The sequence below is a fragment of the Mesoplodon mirus genome (assembly GCF_964341445.2).
Source record: "Mesoplodon mirus genome assembly, chromosome: 17".
Lineage (NCBI taxonomy): Eukaryota > Metazoa > Chordata > Mammalia > Artiodactyla > Ziphiidae > Mesoplodon > Mesoplodon mirus.
This window is the reverse complement of record NC_138993.1, coordinates 369,608-395,231: the sequence shown is the minus strand read 5'-3', so window position 1 is coordinate 395,231 and position 25,624 is coordinate 369,608. Positions and strand designations below refer to the sequence as shown.

The 25,624-nt window shown below is 39.5% G+C and overlaps 1 protein-coding gene across 1 annotated transcript in view; it reads right to left on the bottom strand.

The window, feature by feature from the left end:
• Nucleotides 1-25,624, bottom strand: part of RNF17 (ring finger protein 17) — a gene marked incomplete at its 5' end in the record, with an annotated part of 115,303 nt that overhangs the window by 29,110 nt on the left and 60,569 nt on the right. The window contains 5 exons of the mRNA XM_082602146.1: nt 481-571; nt 13,737-13,855; nt 13,996-14,146; nt 14,802-15,029; nt 23,426-23,546. Coding sequence (XP_082458272.1) covers nt 481-571; nt 13,737-13,855; nt 13,996-14,146; nt 14,802-15,029; nt 23,426-23,546 — 710 coding nt within the window. The remainder of the gene's footprint in view (nt 1-480; nt 572-13,736; nt 13,856-13,995; nt 14,147-14,801; nt 15,030-23,425; nt 23,547-25,624) is intronic.

The following is a 25,624-nucleotide window of genomic DNA, read 5'->3' as shown; positions in this document are numbered from 1 at the left end:
AATTATCAACTCAAGAATATTAGTTTAGAAATGTTTTGATTCACTCATATATTCATTTACAGTACGTATCTATTATGAAACAGGCATTACAGTGTTTTTTATTGGCCAGGTTGTGCGGCTTGCAGGATCTTAGTTCCCCGACCAAGGATAGAACCTGGGCCCTTGGCAGTGAAAGCATGGAGTCCTAACCACTGGACTGCTAGTGAATTCCCAAACAGGTGTGATAACTTGAAGACCAAAAAAAGGTTGCAAAAAAATATCCAAATAGGGAATTCCCTGACGGTCCAGTGGTTAGGACTCCACGCTTCCACTGCAGGGGGCACAGGTTTGATCCCTGGTTGGGGAACTAAGATCCCACATGCCACGCAGCCAAAAAAAAAAATCCAAACAGCTTACTATTATTTTCTCAACAAAACAAATGGTCTTGTAGAAAATGTCAATGAAATAACCAGTACACATCTACTGTACCTGTTCACACACTTGTATGACGATGGTTGCTACAGCTCCAGTGAGGTACAATGAGAGACAGTCACAGGCTGTCGCTGTCCACTTGTCACTCCCACCAGCTGGTCTAAAACAAAAAATGACAACTTGTTTTATAACAAATCACATAGGATATAGAAACATAAAAGAACCATCATATAAAAATATATTTCAACCAACTACATATGTAGTGAGAAGTCAATTTAAACATGGCTTTGTATTATTCTCAAAATTTTCTTCCCCATTTTCATAGCCTTTTATTCATCCCTCTATTTTAGCTATGGCCCAAATTACATGCTAAGTTATTTGTGTACATCTGTTCTGAAGCTACACTGAGAACTCTTAAAAAAGTAGATGTGTTTTAAGTTTTTTAAAGCTATTATATACATTTCATATACGCTAACTACACTATAAACTCAGAGAGCAGGTATAATGTATTGTGTGTTATGTGTACACACATTTGATTCTTGAACAATGTGGGGGTCAGGGGTGCTGACCCCCCGAGCAGTCAGAAACCTGTCTGCAACTTCACAATTGGCCCTGCATATCTGTAGTTCTGCATCCAGATACAACCAACCACGGACATGTAGTGCCATAGTATGTATTTACCATTTACGTATAAGAGGACCCGTGCAGTTCAAAGCTGAGTTAAGGGTCATCTGTATATTATGTGTCGTATGTGTTATGTCCATCACATCTGCAATGCCTAGGATAGCGCCCAGCTCACAGAAGTCACGCCAAAAATATTTAATGGAAATACAAATAGAACAACAGTCCCTTTGTAATGATGATTTCTCTGCCCAAATATTTTTGGAAGATTTTTTCTGGAATTTAAAACTAATATGAATTACTACCCATGAATATTAGCCTCAATTCTTTTTAGAAAATTTATTTTTAATAATCATGGTAAAAAGTGTTCAATAAATCTTTGACAGATCAATGAAGAGCAGAGTATCAACTTCATCATCTATTTTAGTTTGCAGAGTTGAAACTGAGTGACTTTAGGTGTTTCTAACCATCAAATCCACCCCAGAGAATAAAGAACTGGTGGCACTAAAGAGATTACAAGTCAATACTGCAGGCTCTGAAGGCTCCCTAGAAATGGCTTCTAGATGTGGAGTTTCATTAGGGCTGCCCATCCTCTGAGTAAATAACCAATGTGGCCAATCTTTTCACACTGGTTTATGCGAGTGAACTAAAGAAATCAACTGTGTATGTAGTTTGATCAAAGAGGATTTAGTAAAACTGCTTATTAAGAAGCCCAAACAGTGTTCCTATGAGCTAAGAAGCTTATATTATCAGTGACGCCTTGAATTAGTTATCGTTTTTTATTTATGATGGTATACAGATAATATCAGCATACATACATCATTAAGGTTTTCCTATGATTTATTAAGAATACACGTTTTAAAATATTAACTTTTGAACATCTGAAAGTATTTACAACATTTCAAAAAATCTATGGCATGTATCCATAAAACTGTGTGTTTCAGTTGAGAAAGATAAAAAAGTTCTGGAGATGGACAGTGGTAAAGGTTCCATTATTTAAAGCCATGGAACTGTACACTTAAAAATGATAAATTTTATGTTAATGTCTATTTTACCACAATAAAAAGAAATCTATAAAAAAGATTTCTCACAAGGGTAGTAAAGCGTAGTGGTTAGAACTCCGGTTCCAGAATCAGAACTTTTATAATCCTAGTTCAACAGTTTGATGTATTACTCTGGATTATAAAATATTTAACTTCTTGAAGACTCAATTTCCTTATCTTTAAATAATACTTTTTATCTATAGCTTAAAGGTCTGCTGTGATGATTAAGTAAAATAATGCCTGTTAAGGCAATTAATACAGGGTCTAGACATGCTTAAGGTTAGCTATTATTAGACTCCGGAAACGGTGGTATTCCATTATAGTCCATAAGACATAATTCAAGGTGTCAACAGGAATGCATTCTCTACAAGAGGGGTCCCCTGCCCCCAGGGTGCGGACTGGTCTGTGGTCTGTTAGGAACCGGGCCGCACAGCAGGAGCTGAGTGGCGGGAGAGCAAGCGAAGTGTCATCTGCCGCTGCCCAGCACTCGTGTTACCACCTGAACCATCGCTCGCACTACCACCTGAAATATACCCCCCAACCCCATCCGTAGAAAAACTGTCTTCCATGAAACTGGTCCCTGGTGCCAAAAAGGTTGGGGACTGCTGCTCTACAATATTGGGTACAATTAAGGGACTGATAGAATTCTGTTCTATCAATGAACAGAGCCTCCACAACAAAGGGTAAAAGGACAGCATCAAGATAGGGAGGAGAGACAGAGACACATTCTCACCAAGGAAAGACCCACGCCCCAGCTGCAGCGATCCAGAATCAGGAGGGACCACAAAGGAGGGAGGGATCTAAGCTCTACATGAGGCATGCCAACTGATACTGAGCAGGTCCCTGTAGGGCTCCTGGGCACAAAAACTTTGTGTCTCCCGTTTTTTTGATTACAGGAAATACCCTTCACTTGGCATCACGACCTCTAGATCCTGTACAGGACAGAGTCCCCAGAACACCTGGCTTTGAAAACCAATAGGGAATATGACCAGGAAAACTACAGAACTGCAGAGAACATGATGCTGAAAGCTCAGCTTCTCTGTACACTGGTGCTGAACTGAATCTTGGAGACAGAGTTTTGGATGAAGTAGAAAAGGACAGCTTTATTACTTTTGCCAAGCAAAGGGGGAAACAGAGGGCTACTGCCTCGAAAAACTACGTGTTCCATCTGGAGAGGAGAGTGAGAAGTTTTATAGTAACGGTTCAGGGCTTTCCTGATGGTGCAGTGGTTAAGAATCCACCTGCCAATGCAGGGGACACAGGTTCGAGCCCTGGTCCAGGAAGATCCCACATGCAGTGGAGCAACTAAGGCTGTGCGCCACAACTACTAAGCCTGTGCTCTAGAGCCTGCAAGCCACAACTACTGAGCCCGTGTGCCACAACTACTGAAGCCCACACACCTAGAGCCCGTGTTCCGCAACAAGAGAAGCCACAATGAGAAGTCTGTGCACTGCAACGAAGAGTAGCCCCTGCCCGCCGCAACTAGAGAAAAGCCGACATGAAGCAACGAAGACCTGACGCAGCCAAAAAAAAAAAAAAAAAAAAAATCGTTCAAAGAGGGCGTGATCAGCTCATGGACATTCTTCTGATGGGTTGGTGGTGACATAAGTCAGCATCAGCATCATCAGCCTTCACAGGTTCCAAATGGTCTGGGGTCTACAGGCTTGTGGGCAGCATACTATCATTAATCGTTAACTTCTCCCACCTGCATGGGGTTTCAGTATCTCCAAAACAGCTCAAAGATATTGTTGTTTATCCACTGATGGGGAACCAGGACCCTCCCCAAGGCTGCACTACTGTTTCTCTTGACTGTTTTTCCCTGGTCTTGCAACCCCTCCCTTCCCTAATTAACAACTGCTTGAATCCACCCATTGGAACTCAGGTCATGGAGGCTGAATGAAAGCTATTTCCTGTAATCAAAGAAATGGGGGACACAGAAAGTCTTTGTGCCCAGGAGCCCCATAGGGCCCTGCTGGGTATTAAACAGAAAAACCTGCCCTTAAAGGGCCTGTGCCCAAACTCACTCAACCTAAAAACAAGTGCAAACACACCAGATTGAAAAGGGCATGGGCCACACATGAAGAGGACCCACTTCCTAAATCTTACAGCGTCTGCTGGAGAGGGAGAAGCCAGCTGGGATGCCCCCAGGGACGGAGACACTAGCAGGAGCCTGTCTTGTGATCTCAGGCTACCTCGCTATCACGAGCACTGACACTCTCCCTGCAACCTGGTAGCACTAACGGGTCTGCCCTGCTCAGAGCCCTGCCCACCAGCACCCCAAAGCAGCCGCTGCCCTGCCACAACAGGAGGGCACACAGAGGGGACACCCCTTGAGTGCCAGGCTGTGGTGGCCAGGCAGGATTGTACCCCTGAGTCCCACTGAGCATCTCCTAAGTAAGGCCACTCTTTCAAGACTAGAAGAGACAGCTGATTTATCTAATACTTATGAAGAAACAGAGAATTAGGCAAAAAGAGGAGACAGGGGAATATGTTCCAACCAAAAAAACAGATGGAAACCTCAGCAAAAGAACTAAACAAAACAGAGAGAAGCAATGGACCTGGTAAAGACTGAAAAGTAATCATCATAAAGATGCTCACCAAACGCAGGAGAAGAATGGATGAACACCATGAGAATTTCAACAGAGACAGAAAATATAAGAAAGAACCAAACAGAAGTTGTAACTGAATGAAAAATGCACTAGAGGGGTTCAACAACAGACAGGATGAGGACAAAGAGCAAATCAGCAAGCAGTGGAACTCACCCAGACAGAGCAGCAAAATGGAAAAAAAAAAAAAAAAGGGGGGGGAAGATAACTTAAGAAACTTTGGAGACAACAAGTGGAATAAACATTTGCATTATAGGAGTCCTAGAAATGAAGACAACAAAGAGAGAAAGAAAGGACCAGAAAAATTATTTGAAGACATAGTGGCTAAAACTTCCCTAATCTGAGGAAGGAAACAGACACCCAGGTCCAGGAAGCCCAAGAGAGTTCTAATAAGATGAACCCAAAGGATCACATCAAGACACACTATAATTAAAATGGTAAAAGTTAAGGATAAAGAGAAAATCCTAAAAGCAGCAAGAGAAAAACAACTTGTTATGTACACGGGAATCCCCACGAGGCAATGAGCAGATTTTTCAACAGCAACTTTAAAGGCCAGAAGGGAGTGGCATGACTATTCAAAGTGCTGAAAGAAAAATACTTCCAACTAAGAATTCTCTACCCAGCAATGTTTTCATTCAGAACTGAAGGAGAGATTAAGAGTTTCCCAGATAAGCAAAAGTTGAAGGAGTTCGTTGTCACTAAACCAGCCCTACAAGAAATGTTAAAGGGATTTATTTAAGCTGTAAACAAATGGCACTAATTAATAATAAAACATACAAAAGTAAAAATCTCACTGAAGATGGTATAACAAAAGTAGTGGATCAATCACTTATAAAGCTAGCATGAAGGTTAAAAGATAAAAGTAGTAAAATTAATCAGAAGAAAGGACACACACAGACTGTGAAGTTATAAAAAAAGAATTCCATGCAAATGGAAATAAAAAGAAAGCTGGAGTAGCTATACTCATATCAGACAAGAGACTTTAAAACAAAGATTGTAATAAAAGACAAAGAAGAGCATTACATAATGATAAAGGAGTCAATCCAGCAAGAAGATGTAACATTTATAAATGTATATGCACCTAACAGAGGAGCACCAAAATATATAAAGCAAATACTGATGGACTTAAAGGAGAAATTGAAAGCAATACTATAAAGGTAAGGGACATTAACACCCCACTTGCATCAATGGATACATCATCCAGACCAAAAACAGTATGGAAACAGCAGATTTAAATAACATGTTAGACCACATGGACTTAACAGATACATGCAGAACATTCCATCCAAAAGCAGCAGGATACACATTCTTCTCAAGTGCACATGCAACATAGTCCAGGGTAGATGACATGTTAGTTTACAAAACAAGTCTGAATACATTCAAAAAAATGAAATCGTATCAAGCATCTTCTCCAACCACAATGATATGAAACTATAAATCAATCACAAGGGAAAAAAATGGGAAAAACCACAAAAACGTGGAGATTAAACAACATGTTACTCCACACCCAATAGGTCACTGGAGAAATCAAATACCTAGTTGCAAATGAAAACAGAAATACAACATACCAAGAATCTACAAGACACAGCAAAAGCAGCTCCAAGAGGGAAGTTCATAGCAATTAGGCCTACCTCAAGAAACAAGAAAAATCTCAAATAAACCAACTTTACACCTAAAAGAACTAGAAAAAGAAGAATAAACAAAACCCAAAATTAGTAGCAGGGAGGAAATAATAAAGATCAGAGCAGAAATAAATAAAATAGAGACCCCCCCCCACAAAAAAACCCCAATAGAAATGGCCAACAAAACTAAGAACTGCCTCTTTGAAAAGATAAGCAAAATCAACAAAACTTTAGCTAGACTCACCAAGGAAAAAAAAGAGAGAAGACTCAAATAAATAAAATCAGAAATGAAAGAGGGGACGTTAACAACTGATACCACAGAAATACAAAGGATCATAAGAGACTATTAACAATTATATGCCAACAAAATGGACAACCTAGGAGAAATGGATAAATTTCTGGAACCATACAATCTTAGCAACTGAATCATGAAGAAATAGAAAATGTGAATAGACTCATTACTAGCAAGGGAATTGAAACAGTAATAAAAAAAATCTCCCAACTAACAAAAGCCCAGGAGTAGACAACTTCACTGGTGGATTCTACCAAACATTCAAAGAAAAATGTTTTGAAGAATTCTCAAACTCTTCCAAAAAACTGAAGGAGAGAAACGTTCCGACCACATTTTATGAAGCCAGTATTTCCCTGACACCAAAACCATACAAGGACACCACAAGAAAAGAAAAGTGCAGGTCAGTATTTCTGATGAACATATATGTAAAGATCGTCAACAAAATATTAGCAAACAATACATTAAAAGGGTCACACATCACGATCAAGTGGATTTATTCCAGCAGTGTAAGGATGGCCCAGCACCCACAAATTAATCAACGTGGTACATACATTAACAGAATGAAGGATAAAACCATATAATCCATCTCAATAGATGCAGAAAAAGCATTTGACAAAATTTAACACCCATTTATGATAAAAACTCTCAACAAAGTGGGTATAGAGTGTATTTCAACATAATAAAGGCCATATATGACAAACCCATAACTAACATCATACTCAATGGTGAGAAGTTGAAAGCTTTTCCTCTAAGATTAGGAACAAGACAAGGATGCCCACTCTCATCACTTTCATTCAACATAGTATTGGAAGTCCTAGAACAAGTAATTCTAAAATTTGTATGGAACCACAAAAGATCCCAAATGTCCAAAAAACAATCTAGAGAAAGAAGAACAAAGCTGGAGGTATCATGCGCTCTGATTTCAAACTATACTACAAAGCTACAGTAATCAAAACAGTATGGTACTGGCACACGAGGAGACACATAAATCAATGAACATAATAGAGAGTTCAGTAATAAACCCACACATATATGGAAAATTATTTTATAACAAGGGAGCAAAGAACATACAATGGAGAAATGATAGTCTCTTCAATAAATGGTGCTGGGAAAACTGAACAGTCACATGAAAAAGACCACTAGACCACTATCTTAAGCACAAAAATTAACCCCAAAAGAATTAAAGACTTGAATGTAAGAACTGAACCATAAAATTCCTAGAAGAAAACATAGGCAGTATCCTCACTAACCTCAGGCTTAGCAATATTTCTGTGGATCTGACTCCAAAGGCAAGGGAAACTAAATCAACAAATGGGACTGCATCAAACTAAAAAGCTTCTGCACAGCAAAGGAAACCACCATCAAAATGAAAAGGCAACCTACTGAATGAGAGAAGATATTCTGCAAATCAGGTATCCAATAAGGTGTTAATATCCAAAATTATAAAGAACTTATACAACTCAACAACAAAAATCCCCAAACAGCCTGATTAAAAAATGGGCAGAGGATTTGAATAGACATTTTTCCAAAGAAGACATACAGATGGCCAACAAATATATGAAAAGATGTTCAACATCAGTAATTATTAAGAAAATGCAAATCAAAACCACAAGAAGGTATCACCTCACACCTGTTAGAATGCCTATTATCAAAAAGACAACCAATAAAAAGTGTGGGCAAAGATGTGGAGAAAAGGGAACCTTCCTGCACTGTTGGTGGGAATGTAAACTGGTACAGCACTATTGGAAAACAGTATGGAGGTTCCTCAAAAAAATAACTACTATATAACCCAGCTATTCCACTTCTGGGTATTCACCAGAAGAACCTGAAAACACGAATTCAAAAAGATATCTGCACCCCTATGTGGACTGCAGCACTATTTACAACAGCCAAGATATGGAAGCAACCTAAGGGTCCATAAAATGGAATAATGGATAAAGGAGATGTGATATATGCACAACTGAATACTACTCAGCCATAAAAAAAAATGCAATCTCGACATTTCTGACATGGATGAACCCTGAAGATATTATGCTAAATGAAATAAGCCAGACTGAGAAAGACAAATACCACATGATTTCATTCATATGTGGAATCTAAAAAACCAACCAACCAACAAAAGAAAAACAAACTCATACATACAGAAATCATATTAGTGGTTACCAGAGGGGAAGGGAGTTGGGAGATGGGTGCAAAGGGTGAAGGGTGTCAATTATAACGGTGATGGATGGTAACTAGGCTTGTGGTGTGATCACTTTGCAGTGAATACAAATGTCAAATTATAATGCTGTACACTTGAAACTTATATAATAAAAAAATATCTGGTGAATTCACCTTTAAATATTTTCAATTTGTTTTTCAATTATAGTTTTCAAACATACTCAAAAGCAGAGCGAATATAATAAATCTCATCTATCATTCAGCTTTGACAATTGTCAATACATGACCAATTCTATTTCATCATATTCCCATGTATTCACTCCCAACCCTGATTATTTATTTTTTTAAATATGTATGTATGTATGTATGTGTATTATGTATGTACGTATGTCTGAGTTGGGTCTTTGTTGCTGCACGCGGCTTTCTCTAGTTGCAGCGAGTGGGGGCTACTCTTTGTTGCAGTGCACGGGCTTCTCATTGCGATGGTTTCTCTTGTTGCAGAGCACGGGTAGTTATTGCACGTGGGCTCAGTAGTTGTGGCTCACGGGCTCTAGAGCACAGGCTCAGTAGTTGTGGCGCACGGGCTTAGGTGCTCCGCAGCATGTGGGATCTTCCCGGACCAGGAATCGAACCCGTGTCCCTTGCACTGGCAGGCAGATTCTTAACCACCGTGCCACCAGGGAAGCCCCTGATTATTTTTAAGTCCCAGATTTAGCATTATTTCATTTGAAAAGATTGTAGTTTGCATTTTCCAAAACTAAATCTGTTTAAACAAACACAACCACACTACTGTTGTCACATTAAAAATTAATAATTTCTTAAGATCAACTATTCTTATGATCAACTATTCAGATGGTGTTCGTTTTTTTCCTGATGTTTCAAAACAGTCTGAATTGGTAAAGTAAACAAAATCCATACATCATGAATGGGCAGTATGCATCTTTAGTGCCCCTTCCATCTCTTTCCCTTGTAATTTTCTGTTGAATAAACAGAGTTGGTTTGCAGTTTCAATGGTCTGAATTTAGCTGATTGCATTCTCATGGTGTTTAACATGTTCATCTGTCTCTTGTATTTCCTTTAAATTCATAGTTAGGTCTAGAGTCTTGATCAGATTCAGGTTCGCATATTTCTTTTTTCAGCAATACTATTCAGAGATGGTGCTGTGTACTTCCCTCCGGAGGTACAGAATGCCCGATTCTCTTTTTGTGATGTTAGCAGCCACCAACAATCATGCCTAGATCCCTTAGTATATAAGGGTTGTAAAATGGTGGTATTCCAATGATATCATTCCTCCCTTGTTAGAAGGAATGCTTATAAAGAACTTTCCCTTATCACCTAATTGATTATCTTGAGATATAGATTGTACAGGAAAAACAAGTGCTCATTTCCCTTATTTACCAATTTTCAGAATAATGAATTAGTTCCCTAGAATCCTCTAAAAGTGATCAATAAGTTTTTTTTTTAAATCGCTTTATGAATTTAGAGACTCAAACATATCAAATGCTTTGATACAACATAATAATCATCCTACTGCTGTTGAAACTGTCCCATCTTTGGTCAGTGGAAGTTTATTCAGGTTGTCATAATCTATCTATCCATCCATCTATTTATTTATAGCTTTCTTGCTTTTTGCTAGGTCAAGATATTCTAGGCTCACACTGTGTATTTCCTGCCCAAGACCTGGAATCAGACATTTTCCCAAAGAGCACTAAATTCTTTTAGTGGGAAATGGTATTTGGAGACCACAATTTGTGCACCAGCATGGCTCATTGCTACTTCATGTTAGGTCCTTCGTGTTACAAGGCTAAATAACATGTGTTTTTTATAATTAAAATACCTTATCAGTTTCTACTGATACTTTGAATTCAAAATCAGGAGTACAAGGTAAGTCAACCTTAATCTTACATGTTTACCATCAAACAACCACACTTGTTCTTAACGATATGTACATAATTACTATTTTGAATTATCCCACAATACACACACAACAGTTTCAGTAACACTACAACCAACTTTGGGATTAATAAAAACAGCTGACTTGGGGGGGGGCAGTTATTTCTTGTCCTTAGGATATATTTTGGTAAGCATGTACAGTCAACTTATTGTGTTTTAAAGTCACTTGAAAAAGTTCCTCTCTGAGAGGCTATATCACCACTACATACAGTTAATTTCATTTTACTTACTATTTTTACTGATTTGTCTGCATAAAATATTAATGTTGTTCTAATGTTAAATTGATATTGTTAGTAACCTCTTCTCTTTTCCAACTTCTTATTTGAAGTACTTACTCCTAGTTAATACTAATGTGACAACAGGAAGTCGATTCAACTTCCCACATATACTCTCCTTTCTCCCTCCGTTCTTTGAAATTGTGGCTGATCTACTTTGCATTCTGTACTGTTTCCCTAATAACGATCATTTAATCTTGGTTCTTTTGGTAAAATAAATGTAATGCTCACCACAGTCCTTATGTCAAAATCTCTCTTGTTGGTTACCTAAAACTTGTTCTCTTACAGGGGCCGTTCCTGGAAACAATATTCCCTGAGTGATGAAATCAGTATTCTGTGGTCTTTTCATCAATACCTGAAAGTCAGCTGGCTGGATATAAAACCCACAGCTTGCCATTTTCTTTTGAGTATTTTTAGAATGCTACTCTCTTACCTTCTGGCATAAAGTGTTGGTGATGACAATGTTATTTTATATCTCTCGTGAATCAATGATTTTACTAGATAATGTCTCAGTGTTGGCATTCCTGAACCGATTTTCCAAGATAGGCAGTGCGCCTTTTCAATGTATTTTTTAAAGTAGTCTTTTATTTTAGGGACACTTTTTTGAATTGGGTTTTTAGTATTTGTTTTGATCTATTTCTTTTAGTCTTGTTCTTTGACATTCCTATTACATGTATATTAGGTCTCTGTCTACTTTAGGTATCTTTTGTTTTCTTTTAAATCCTTTGGATTTTTAATTAAAAACATCTGCCCTCTTTTGATCTTGTATCTCTTTTTAAAAACATTTATTTATTTATTTATTTAAATGTATTTACTTATTTATTTATTTTTGGCTGTGTTGGCTCTTCGTTGCTGCACGCAGGCTTTCTCTAGTTGTGGCGAGCGGGGGCTACTCTGTTGCAGTGTGCAGGCTTCTCTTGTTGCGGAGCACGGGCTCTAGGCACGCGGACTCAGTAGTCGTGCCTCGCGGGCTCTAGAATGCAGGCTCAGTAGTTGTGGCGCACAGGCTTAGTTGCTCTGCAGCATGTGGGATCCTCCCGGACCAGGGATCGAACCCGTGTCCCCTGCACTGGCAGCTGGATTCTTCACCACTGTGCCACCAGGGGAGTCCCTTGTATTTCTCTTTAAGATGCTTTCTATTACCTATTTGCTTTGTGTATTTTCCAGTTTAGTCTACGTTCTGATGTGACTTTCTGTTCCTTCCTGAGTGCTATCATCTCTTTTCAAACCTTCCTTTTTCTGTAATCAATCTTATTTCTGAGTTTTTCTAATTCTATTTTATGTTGTTCTTCATAGTGTCTATCATTTTCTAAATTCCTTAGTTTAATTTGAAATATTACTGTTTTGTAAGCCTGTCTTTTTCGTGGATTCCATTGCCTCTAGGGATATCATTTGGCTCCTAATTTTCTTTTCTCATTATTTGTAAGGAGTTCGACTGTAATCCTTTCTTTCACTAATGTTTTAAGTGAAGTAAAATTTCCTGTACTTCAGGAGAAGGGGGGATCACAACTGCTTTCCAAGCTTCATGGCTCTGGAACTCTGACTTGTGTCATTCTCCCAAAGTGACAGACAACATGGCTTCATACCTTGCTCTCTACTTTTATCTGCATCTTTTCTTTCCTTTGCCCCACTGTCTGCTTTGATCAAATCAGGCTCTCTTCCCAGCAGATTCTCCACTGTCAGGGGGTCCTAGAAGAGAGCTTGTATGGCTAAGAAGGCTTCAGTACCATGAAACACTGGCCTGTGACAGAGCTCTCACATTCAACTACAAAGAGCACCCTGCATCTCAGTTTTGCTTGCTGTTCTCAGGTTGGCCCACGTGCTCCAGGGAAATGCTGTTGCCAATTCCTATTTTCAGACCTGTGAGGACCCCAGGCAGCTTTCCCTCTCCATCCTCCCCTACAAGTGTGACACCACAGGGTCCGGTTTGTGGAGCACCCCAACTGCTTGTGTTGCCTACTTTCGTTGTAGATGTTGACCATGCAGTCTGCAGATTTGCATCCATGTTTATGTGTTTATGGTAGGATTCTAGCAGACTCTACAACCATGCCTTGCCATTTCCCAGAAGCCTAATTCACTCTTTCTGGTAATTTACACATTTTTAGCTTTCCATGCAATTCTAAGCTTATGAAATACATTTTATTTCTACCTGCTTGTGTGCCTCAAGGTTTTTTTTTTTTTAACAGTTTGAATTCTTTCTAGATACCACCAAAGTTTATGTACTTCATTTTTTTTTTTTTTTTTGCGGTACTCGGGCCTCTCACTGTTGTGGCCTCTCCCGTTGCGGAGCACAGGCTCTGGACGTGCAGGCTCAGCGGCCATGGCTCACAGGCCCAGCCGCTCCGCGGCATATGGGATCTTCCCGGCCCGGGGCACGAACCCGTGTCCCCTGCATCGGCAGGCGGACTCTCAACCACTGCGCCACCAGGGAAGCCCCTGTACTTCATATTTTTATCTTTCCTGTCTTTGTTTTTTAATTTTTTGGCCACACCATGCGGCATGTGGGATCTTAGTTCCTTGACCAGGTATTGAACCCACACCCCCTGCAGTGGAGGTGCAGAGTCTAAACCACTGGACCGCCAGGGAAGTTCCTCTTTCCTGCTTAAAACCTTAAAATTAACTAGATAGATCAACTAGATCTTATGAAAATTTCAGAATATGTCAGAAAAATCAAAACTGGAAGAATCCATCCAAAAAGAAACATATTTAAAGTCATATTCAATAATGAGAAAATTTACTCAGCTAAAAACTACCTTATATCAACAAGAGAGCATTCCAAAGATAATCTTCCCATGGTCTTTAGGCTTTCTTGAAGTTCTCTTAAACAGTCAATATTCACTATTAGTTCAACACCCACATCATACAGCAAGACCTATGAAAACAATAACTTTAAGTCTATGGAAAGACAGTGCTTAAAATTTTTTTTTTTGCAAACTGAAAAGCATAATAAAAATTGGATGAAAATACAAAATGCATTCACTTTCATGATTATATTTTTAATGCTGCATTTACCTCCACCAATGTGTCTGTAACCATTCTGATGATCTGGCCCCTTTGCCACTGATTTTCATCTTGGATCTTAACAGCACAGTGCATACCGTTCTTCCATTTAACAGGTTCCCATTTTGAGTTTTCATAAGCAGTGACCATCTTTTCTCCTAAACTATGTAAAGAAAAAAAATTTTAACTCTCGAAACCTTTTCTTGTAACGTACAACTCCCTGACTCCCTGTCTTCTCCTGTCCTCCCTCCCGCATTCTATTCCAAACAAACTGGCTACCTTGCTCTTCCGTGGACACCCAAGCACATTTCCACTGCAGGGTCTGCAACTACTTCTTCCCTCTGCCTGACGTGAGCTTCTCCCAGGCATCTTCATGGCTCCCTCCCTCCCTGCCTTCAGGGTCCATTTCAAGTGTCACTGATTCCGTGGGGTCTTCCTCCCCCACCGCTTGAACTTTCTCGTCTTCATCATCATCTGCTGCACTGAATACTTTGTTCACTGTCATTCCCTCTACTAGAATTTAAGCTCCATGACAGCACAAGCTTGTCCATGTTTTTACCACTGTATCCCCAACACCTATAATACTGGCTGTCAAATAATAGGCACTCAGTAAGCATTTGTGGAATTTATAAACCCCAACACAGTGAAAATAACCAGTAAAAATACTATTTGTATACTTTTAACTGTTTTTTAGTGAATATTTAGCTGAAATAATTTTGTACTTTTAAAATTCTGCATTTATGACTTCTAGATCTTTGAAACAAAATACAGAAAAAAGAATAAAGCTACATGCACAATGTTTTCTTTGAATGTTATACCTATGAAGTAAGTCTCCTGCTAATAACCACTGAACATAAATCTTCTCAGGAGACACTACATTGCAGATGTACACAGGCAGTTCCTTGTAATAAAGTGACTGCAGATCCTCATTAGGTAGAGATTTTGCAAATACAGGATTTAAGTAGTTTACTTCATTTGAAATAATTTCTTCTGGAGAAGGATCCCATATTTCAGTATGCTTTTTGGAATTATCTTTGAGGGTATATCTGGAAAATAACAAAACCCATTAGCAAAAAGAGTAGTTTGCAAAATATTTATATTTGTATTTGCTTAGATCTAGAGATGAATAATTTTTAGATACGACTCACTGCTTTGCAGTTTTGATACTAACAGAAATTTTACTCTTTTGCGGAGCACAGGCTCCAGACGCACAGGCTCAGCGGCCATGGCTCATGGGCCCAGCTGCTCCGCAGCATATGGGATCTTCCCGGACCGGGGCACGAACCCGTGTCCCCTGCATCGGCAGGCGGACTCTCAACCACTGCGCCACCAGGGAAGCCCTAGTCTTTTTTAAAAAAGAGTTCTTGATGATTAACAAAGGACAAAGAGGAAAAAAAAAATGTAAAAGCCAAACTTTCTATTTTAAAAACAGTTTAAAATACCAAGTGTGCTCATAATTACACAATTTCCCACTGATATTTTGTACTCACTAAGGAATAGAATTATTCAGTGGGTTTTTTTTTGGTAACTTGAATATTTCTCCTTGACTAAAAAGTATCAGTCCGTTAGAGAATATAAGTGGAAAACAACTGCTATTTAAAAATATCTTAATAAGCAAAATTATCGAAGTGTTTAGAATGTTTAATGAATCAGATTAGCTCAGATTCTAATCACAAATAATTTATGTCAAAATTTCTTTAAAGGAAAAAACTTAAGTTCTCTCACAATAAGCTTGAGATTTCGCTAACCAAGGAGACCAGCAATTTTTCCTTCTAAATCGAATGGACAGTTTTCAGTCCTTACTCAACATCAACTCTGAGCCTAAACTAGCTACTCTTTCCTTCTTGAAATGTTCTCTTTCTTTGGTTCCTGGTTTTTCTTCAGTTTCAGGTTCCCGGTCTATTTCTTTTTTTTTTTTTTTTAACTTCTCTCTCCTGTAAGTGATAATGCTCAGACTTGCATCTTCACCTAGGAAGACTGGGAAGATTGATGAAAGTGATGGACTCATTTATTATGTGTATGTTAACTCGCCATCTGAATCACCTAACCAGGTCTCTCTTCCATGCTCCAGACCCAGGTACTCATTTCTTTCATTCAACTAATATTTCCTGGGTACCTACTGTGAGCCAAGAATGCTAGATCCCAGAGATATGGCAGTGGACAAAATAAGCAGGCTTCCTGTCCTCCTGGAGCTTATGCTACTGTGATACTGAGAGATCACATAATTACACAAAAAATAAATTATACAGAACAAGGGCATAGGCCAACGAAATCTAACCCAGTCTGTGAGTTGGAGAAGGTTTCTCTTGATTAAATGACATTTCAATTGAGATTTTAAAAGGACAAGCAGAAGTTAGTGAGGCATTCCAGAAACCAAAAGAAAACATGTAGCTTTGACACAGTAAAGCAGTAGGACATGGCATGAACGTTAAGGTAGACAGGGGCGAGAATATTTGGGGAACATTACGTTTTATTTTATAAAGGATGATGTGCGTATATGATATAGTTGAGGCCAACAGACTAGACTGTGGGACTTCATATTTCTTTTCTTCTTATGCCTCAGGTGCTCAGGGCACACACTGATCAAGGGAAGCTCACGTTCTACTTTGAGGACAGGCAATAGATACTATGAAAACAGTGGGACTGGTTGCAGTCCTCAGGAATTGGCAAGCCAGGTGTAGAAGGGCAAGGCAACTGGCTGGGCTGCCAGAGCAGCAGAGGTGGTTTATGAAAACTGGTACCTTGGGAGGGGCAAAGCAATGTGCTTTGATAAAATTTTCAAAAGTAAATATTGTAACTGCAATTAGTTAAGATCATGGGCTCTTTCCACTCTCACTTTTCCTGTCCTATTTTTTCTCATCTTGGGTGTTGGCCAAGCATTCTGGGTTGGCTAAGGGGAAGCTGAGTTGGAGACACATTTAGTTTGGATTTAGTGGGATACAGTTTTGTGGCTCACGACACGTCCTGTGGAGTTACGCTACTGCTAGCCATCTCGGTGCAGCAGTGGGTTCCAGAAATGCTCCCACAACCTTAGTGTCCCACATGAAAACATAAGGTTCAATACAAAGCTAATGCACCACTATGTGTAATGAGTAACTGAGCCACTGTACACCTGTTTTTCTGGCGTAACAGTGCTTCTCTTTCATTCTTAAACATGTCCCAGTTTGGATGAGAAATAGGGTTACCCTGTTAATAAACAAATTAAATCATAAATCAATACATTAATAAATGTCAAATCAAATTGTATTAAAGATTCATTATAATAAAACTTGAAGTGTCTTGAATATTATGTATATACATAATACATGTATAATACATGAAAGAAATAATAGATTCTCCTAAAATTAACTCTGATTTTTAGAAATTTACATGACATTACCAATAACTGAGCTATGGCTCTAAAAAAACTTTAAAAAAATTACCAATAAACAAATTTCGATCAGCCACACTAGAGAAAAGACTGGATTACTTTTCTATTCTCTCCATAGGGATATCACAAAATCTGACATTTCATGTGGTAATCAGTATACAGCTAAAAAAGAAAGTACTTTACAGATGAGTCTGAATTTTCTAACATTTGTGGTATTTGTCAACTTTTGAAAATCTGTAATTCGTTGATTTCTTTTGCCAGCCTACATAAATATTACTTTTTTTTTTTTAATTCTATAGTTATAATTTTGTATTCTTTTTCTCAAAATGGGGTCTCCCAAATGGTACAAACTTCAGGCTGACCCAGGAGACCTGGAGTTGCCCTTGCCGGGCACAAGCCTGAGCACCAAGGGTGAGCAAACATGCCCCCTTCTCCCCTCACCCACCTTCCTTAGCCGCTGCAGCGTCTGCTCCTCACTCTCACCATGCGACCCCTGCGGTCCCACGGCCGAGGGCGTGGCCCACAGCTCCCGACCACTGCACAATGCTTTTGCTGCCTGGAGATTCTCCCTCTGCTTTAACAGCCACAGGACCTCAAGCAATACACTCAGAGCGGGTGCTGCCTTCACTCTCCCCACAAACCTGTGCTCTGTTCTCAGGGAACAGTGTCACCAGTCAATGGTGGTCAGGTCAGTGATCCTGAGTCAACCTCAACTCCCTCCTCTTCCTCACCTACAATGAGCAGCAGGGTCTTGTGATGCTCACCTCCTTTATGTTTCACGATCTAGCCATTTTCCGTCTCCAGGTGTTTTTCGAAAACTTGCCATCAGAGACAGCTTTCTAAAATGCAAATCTCTCAGTCCTCTGTTTAAAATCCTTCAATAGCTCCCCTTTCTTCAAGGGATAAACTGCAAACACATTCAAGTGTTTGAAAAGTACTGTAATTTACTTCTCAGTGACTGAGATTCCTCAATCATCTAGTCTCTGCGTTTCTCCTGCCATACCAGCCACTACTACCTTTTCTTCTGTCCGTTAGCTGTATGACTGTACTAACAATACATAAACACACATATTTTTCCTGAATGCAGGTCTTCACTCCTGGTTGTATCAAAGAATTCAGCTTAAGTGAGAGCTCCACTGGTGAGCCCTCCAGGATTCCCACAGCACTGTAATTACCCTTTGCGCAGCCCTTATCGCACTGAAAGGTCAGACTGACCATCTCCTTTCCTACTACAAACCAACCTTACTCACCACTGAGTACAGCATAACAAGTCAGCCTGTAAATATTTCTCGCTTATATAACTGAACAATAAGAAGGACTATTAGCTAATGGGCTATTTTTTTTAAAAAAAAAACAAGTTTATTGAGGTGTATCTTAGATGTCAAAAAGTTCACCCATTTCAAGTGTATGACAGTAACTTCACCAAATGGTATAACCACCAGCATCGATCAGTTTTAGAACATTTTCACACATACACCCCCATAAGACCCCCCACGTCCATTTACCCTTAATCCTTGTGCCCACTTCTAGCCCCAGGCAACCCCTAATCTACTTTCTGTATCTACTGGTTTGCCTTTTCTGGACATATCATACAATTAGTAATCTCGTGTTTCTGGCTTCTTTTACCTAGATTAAAATTTCTGAGGTTTAGGGACTTCCCTGGTGGTCCAGTGGTTAAGATTCTGTGCTCCCAATTCCGGGGGGCTGGGTTTGATCCCTAGTCAGGGAACTAGATGCCACATGCCGCAACGAAGACCCGTGCTGCAACTAAGACCCGGCACAGCCAAATAAATAAAGAAATATTAAAAAAAATTTCTGAGGTTTATCCATGAAGTAGATGTGTCAGTTTGTTTCTTTTTATGGCCGAACAATATCCCACTGTAGGAATATACTGTGTTTTGTCTATTCACCAGTCACTGGATATTTAAATTGTTTCCAATTTTTGGCTAGAATATGAATAGTGCTGCTATGAACAACTGCTTGCAAGTTTGTGTATGGACATATGTTTTCATTTCTCCTGGGTAGATACCTAGGAGAGAAATTGCTAAGTTTTATGGTACCTTTGTTTAAATTTTGAGACATCCACAAGCCATTTTCCAAAGAGCTACACACCATTCTACGTCCCCTAGTAATGACAGCTACTCCACGTCCTCACCAGCATCTGTAGTTGTTTGTCTTATGTATAACAGCTGTTCTAGTGGGGGAGAAATGGTACCTCATTATGGCTTTAATCTGCATTTCCCTGATGATTAATGACATTGAGCATCTTTCATGTACCGATTAGCCAATTGTGTATCTTCTCTGGTAAATGTCTGTTCATATATTTTATCCATTTTCTTTGGTTGGACTGTCTTCTTATTGAGTTTTAAGAGTTCTAGGAATTCCAGGGCTTCCCTGGTGGCACAGTGGTTGAGAGTCCACCTGCCGATGCAGGGGACGCGGGTTTGTGCCCCGGTCTGGGAAGATCCCACATGCCACGGAGCAACTGGGCCCGTGAGCCGTGGCTGCTGGGCCTGCGCGTCCAGAGCCTGTGCTCCGCCACAGGAGAGGCCACAAAAGTGAGAGGCCCACGTATCGCAAAAAAAAAAAAAAAAAAAAAAAAGAGTTCTAGGAATTCCAAAAACAAGTCCTTTATAGGATACGTTCTGCAAGTATTTTCTCCCAGTCTGTTGTTTTTCACTTACTTAATAGTGTCTTTTGAAATGTACATTTTAAATACATTGAGGACAAACTTATCATTTCTTTTCTTTTATGGACTGCACTTTTGGTGTCTTATCTTAGATATCTTTGCTCAATCCATTGTACTGAAGATTTCCTCCTTTTTTTCTTCTGGAAGTTTACTTTTAGCTCTTAATTTTAAGAGTATAATCCATTTGAGCTAGCCTTTATGTATAGTGTGAGGTAAGAATTATGCAAATGCAAATTAAAACAAATATGAGACTCCACTACACATCTACTAGAGCCACCAGAATCTGGAACACCGACAGCACCAAATGCTGGCAAGGATGTGGAGCAACAGGAAGCCTCACTCACTGCTGGTGGGAACGCAAACTGGAACAGCCACTGTGGAAGACAGCTGGGCGGTTTCTTATGAAACTAAACATACTCTTATCATAGGATCCAGCAATTGTGCTACTTGGTATTTACCCAAAGGAGTTGAAAACTTATGTCCACACAAAAACCTGCACCCAATCTCTACAGCAGCTTTATTCATAACTGCCAAAACTTAGAAGCAACCAAGATGTCCTTCAGTAGGTGAATGGATAAATAAACTGTGGTGCAACTAGACAATGGAATATTATTCAGTATTAAAAAGCAATGAGCTGTCAAGCCAGAAAAAGACACAGAGGAACCTTAAGTGCATATTACTAAGTGAAAGAAGCCAATCTGAGAAGGCTACAGACTGTATGATTCCAATGTGGAAAAGACAAAACTACGGAGACAGTAAAAACATCAGTGCTTGCCAGAAGCTAGAGGGGAGGGAAGGATGAATAGGCGCTCACGGAGCTTTAGGACAGTGAAAGTACTCTGTATGATACTATAATGGTGGATGCAAGTCATCATATAGGTTAAAACCCACAGAATACACACTAATATAAACCATGGACTTTGATGATTATGACACGTCAATACAGTCTCACCGATACCAGCGAACACAGCACCTTAGGGGTGAGGACGGTGGGGAGGCTGTGCCCGCGTGGGGCAGAAAGTGTGCGGGAACTCTGTGCCTTCTGCTCCACGTTCTGAACCCAACACTGCTACAGAAAAAAAGCCTATCTAACAAAATAAAAAGGGTGACAGACCTGAATATGAAACATAAAACTATAAAACTCTAGAAGAATACACATGAGAAAACCTTTATGACCTGAGGTTAGGCAAAGATTTCTTACCTAAACACAAGTGCCTGAATTATAGAAGAAAAAAATTGTCAAACTGAACTTCAAAACCAGAACCTTCTGCTTTTTAAAAAAAAATAAATTTATTTGTTTATTTATTTTTGGCTGCGTTGGGTCTCCATTGCTGCACGTGGGCCTTCTCTAGTTGCGGCAAGTGGGGGCTACTCTTTGTTGCGGTGCGCAGGCTCTAGGCACGCGGGCTCAGCGGTTGTGGCGCAAGGGCTCTAGAGCACAGGCTCAGTAGTTGTGGTGCACGGCATTCATTGCTCCGCGGCATGGGGGATCTTCCCAGACCAGGGATCGAACCCGTGTCCCCTGCATTGGCAGGCGGATTCTTAACCACTCACTGCGCCACCAGGGGAAGTCCCCCTTCTGCTCTTTAAAAGACACTTTAGGAAGTCAGATTGGAAGAAAATATTTGCAAAGCACATGCCTAATGAAAGGCTTGTATCTAGAATGTATAAACAACTTTCATATTTCAATAACAATAAGCAACAATGTTTTAAAAGGGCAAAACATCTGAAAAGATACTTAACTGAAGAACAGATACAGACAGCAAATAAGCACATGTTAAGATCCTTAATGTCATTAAGGAAATTAAAATGAAAACCACTATGAAATACCACAATACTCCTATCAGAAGGGCTAATATAAACACAAAATGATAAATTCAAGTGCTGGCAAGAATGGAGACTAGAACTCTCATACACAAACATCTGACAGGTTCTCATAAAATTAGAAATAAACTTACAAGCAGCAATTTCACTCCTAGGTATTTACTCAAGAGAAAAGAAAACATACATATGTCTACACAAACATCTGTATGCAAATTCTATTCATAAAATCTCCCCAAACTGGAAATAGCCCAAATGTCCATCAATTGGTGAACATATAACATTGTGGTGTATCCATACAATGAAATGAGCAGAGCAATAAAAACTACTGATATAAGCAACAACATGATTGAATCTCAAAAGCATTGTGCTAAATGGAAAAGCCAGAAAGGCAAAATATTATATGACTCCATTTATATGAAGTTGTGGAATAGTCAGAATTATGGAGACAGAAATTAGATCAGTAGCTGCCAAGGACCGGGTGTGGCGGAAGGAGACTGACTACATAAAGGCACAAGAGGGAACTCTGAGGGGTGATGGAAATAGTCTGCATCTTGACTGTGATGATGGTTGCATGACTGTATGTATTTATCAAAACTCATAACTGTACCTAAAAAGGGTGAATTTCTTATTGTATATGTTATATATCTCAATAACCCTACTTTAAAAAAAAAAAAGAAAACTCAGTCCAATACATTTAAATGTTTCCTCTCCTTTCTTTCCCTCCCTCGCTTAGGACCTACAGTGGAAAAAGGGCAGGCCCTCTCTTCTGCTACTAGTTCCATTCCTCCCTTGTTAGGGTGGAGGTGGGGGGGAGAGCCAGACCACATGCTGAGCACGTCACTGCAGGCCTCTGCTGAGTGTCATGTCACTGCTTCTCTGGCTTACCCTGGCAGGCATCATGTGTGGGTGTTATCAAATATTGGCTTTCTTAATGGCTGTGCGAGGGAGTTCTTCAGAAGACCCCTCAGGGGCCAACCCCACTGCACAAGTCACTATTGTGGAAGAACTGCTGTGTCTTGACTTCACACCCTCCCACCCTCCCTAGCACCACTCTGCTCTTCTGATTCTGGGGTCGCCTCAACCACTGGCCTGGCCTGGGTATTAGCACAATGGCTCAAGCCTGGGTCTCTTTGAAAGTATCTACCTGAACCCAGAAAAAATCCACGTCTCCAGGTGAGAACATGGGCTTCTCTGCTACGATGCTCACGCTCGAGCCTGCCGTTTCTCTTCCTGATCCTCTTCACAAAGGTTCAGGAGGCACCTAAGCAGACATCCCACCTAGAATAAGATGCCAGTCTCCTTTTCTTAGAAGCACCCTCCATCTCTAGGAGCCATTCTTGTTGTTGTAGAATCCCTTATAGATGAAGGAAAAAGCCACTCTATTCCTAATAGAGTAAGGACTCCAATTATTTTTCCTTCTCTTTTTACTGACCCATTAACAGGGAAAAGCTCCCAAGTCTATAGCCTAAGCAGATAATCAATGGGGAATGATATGCCAGTTTCCCTTCTTGTGAAGTGTTACATATGAAGTAAAAATAAAAGTTTACAGGTCCACTTACCCTACTTCATAAGATGCTAGGCCATCTTTGACTAGCTGGTCATTAATACTGGTAGGAGTCATTCCAGGAGCACCAAGAAAATCGAAAAGCTCAACTAAGAGCACACTGTCTTCCAGAATTTCTGTAAAACCATTAAGACTAGTTTGGAGAAAGAAAGAAATATGTCCCAAAATATACTAAAGAGCAATTTTTAAAAACCTGAGAACTTAATTTCCTTCATTTTGCATCCATGAGGTTTCCTGCTCAATAATGTCAGTCTCTCTCTAGGGGTAAAAGTAGCATTTTTCACACATAAAAGAACTGCCAATGTTAATAAAATTTTCATTTTAGGTTATTGTGTACTGTTCCATAATGAACCAAAAGCAGCTTAAAGCTTTTAGATTCAGAAAAAACATAGTGACATATACTTATTGAAGCAGCATTCCGTTGTGTTTTTAAACTGTTTTATTGGATTCTGCCAAATTCCAGAGGACAAAAGAAATGAATGAAAGTTAATTCAGGCCAGTGCTTATTTGCGAAGTTTTACAGCTTTTATCAGAATGGCACCAAAAAACAACAACAAAAAAACAGCACAAAGTTTAAAACAACAAAAACTCAACCCAGAGCATTAAGTGGAATTTTTCCCCGTCCTTCTGTTTTTAGGACAAACCATTAGGTCTATTTCTTAATCTAAACTGGGAGTTAGCTGAGGGTAAAGTTACACCTCGTGTGCCTGTTTACTTATTTATAGTACATAGCATAGAGAACCTGCTCAATATGCATTTGAATAAACGACAGAGAAATTTCTTTAGGAAACACACAGTTCTATGCACTGAGATCGGTTTACGCCTATACTTCTATACAATAGTAGCTGGCAGGTGCTAAGAGAACGATGATTCCAAATAAAAAGATAAGTCATTACCAGCAGTAACATCCTATGTTACCTAGTTATAAGAATACATGTTAGAAAGCTTTTTTTCAAGAGCTTAAAGATCATTCCTCACTACTTTTTTAACGGACCAGATAAATTATCTAGACACAAAAAGCTAAGCAACTCTGAGCCTCGGTAAACTCTCATCTCCTCACTTCCACCTTTTGTGTTCCCTTTAGAGCTTTGAGTTCACACTGCCCATGCACAGGTTCTTCATTCCACAGGGCCAGCTGCCCACGGTGCTGTACCTTCACCACCTTCCCTGCTCTGCTCCCAATTAAAATTTAAATGCCTCTTGCTTTGTAAGGTAACAGTGTATACTAATCTCATCACTGTGCAGGTTAATGGGGAAAGATGTTTTAGGTTGGTGGGGCCTTTTGGCATTCCTTAAATCAAAGTATCTAGGTTAAGATACACTACAACTTGTGTTTAGATATTATTGGTATATCAAGTAATTGAGAATGAAAAAGGGGGAGTCAAGAGAGAAACCCAGGAGTCTCGTCTTCATGGGTTAACCTCGGGAGGAGACGTTAAAGGGAGAGCTAAAAACCAACAGAGTAAAATGCCAAAAGGAAAGCTGAGAAGCAGAATTAAAGCACATTAAATAAAGTCAGCTCAAAATCAGTGGAGATTACTCAAGATTAAGAGGCCCTTAATTTACTGTTTATATCAGAGAATCCAGACATAAAAATTCTATAGACTAAGGGTACAATTTCTATCATCATATTCCTCTTCAACAGAACTACGTCAGAACAATGTCTTATGTTAAAGTGAATAAATTAACACAAATATGCAATCATTTCTAGGTTATGTGGCCTTGAGCAATTGATCTTTAAGCTTCAATTCCCTCGTAAAACAGGCTAATAATCTCATGATATTTTGGGTTTACTAGATGGGAGTATGATGAAAATGAAAAAAATGGATACCGTAAAAAGTACCTTTTGAAGTCCCTTAAGTCAACCCTAAGTAAACATGCTCGTGTGTATCCTGCACTAGTACTTGTTAAGACCAACACAGGCACGTTGGTCACAGCTTTGGAAAAGATCAAAATCCCAGATGATAACAGCTTTCAAATCCCCCATCCAAATCCCTTGGGGCCAGATGTGTCAGAATTCTTCAACTTGAGAAAAGCTATATAGAACATCTCTTGCTTATTTTGTGACGCCCACAGCAATTCTGAGGCAGCAGCTCAGAAGCGAACGTGACGACCCTGAAGTGGAATCTATCTCACTGTAAAGGAGAGCAATACAACATATAGTATTGTATCGTCATGTAAATTCAGACCAGAT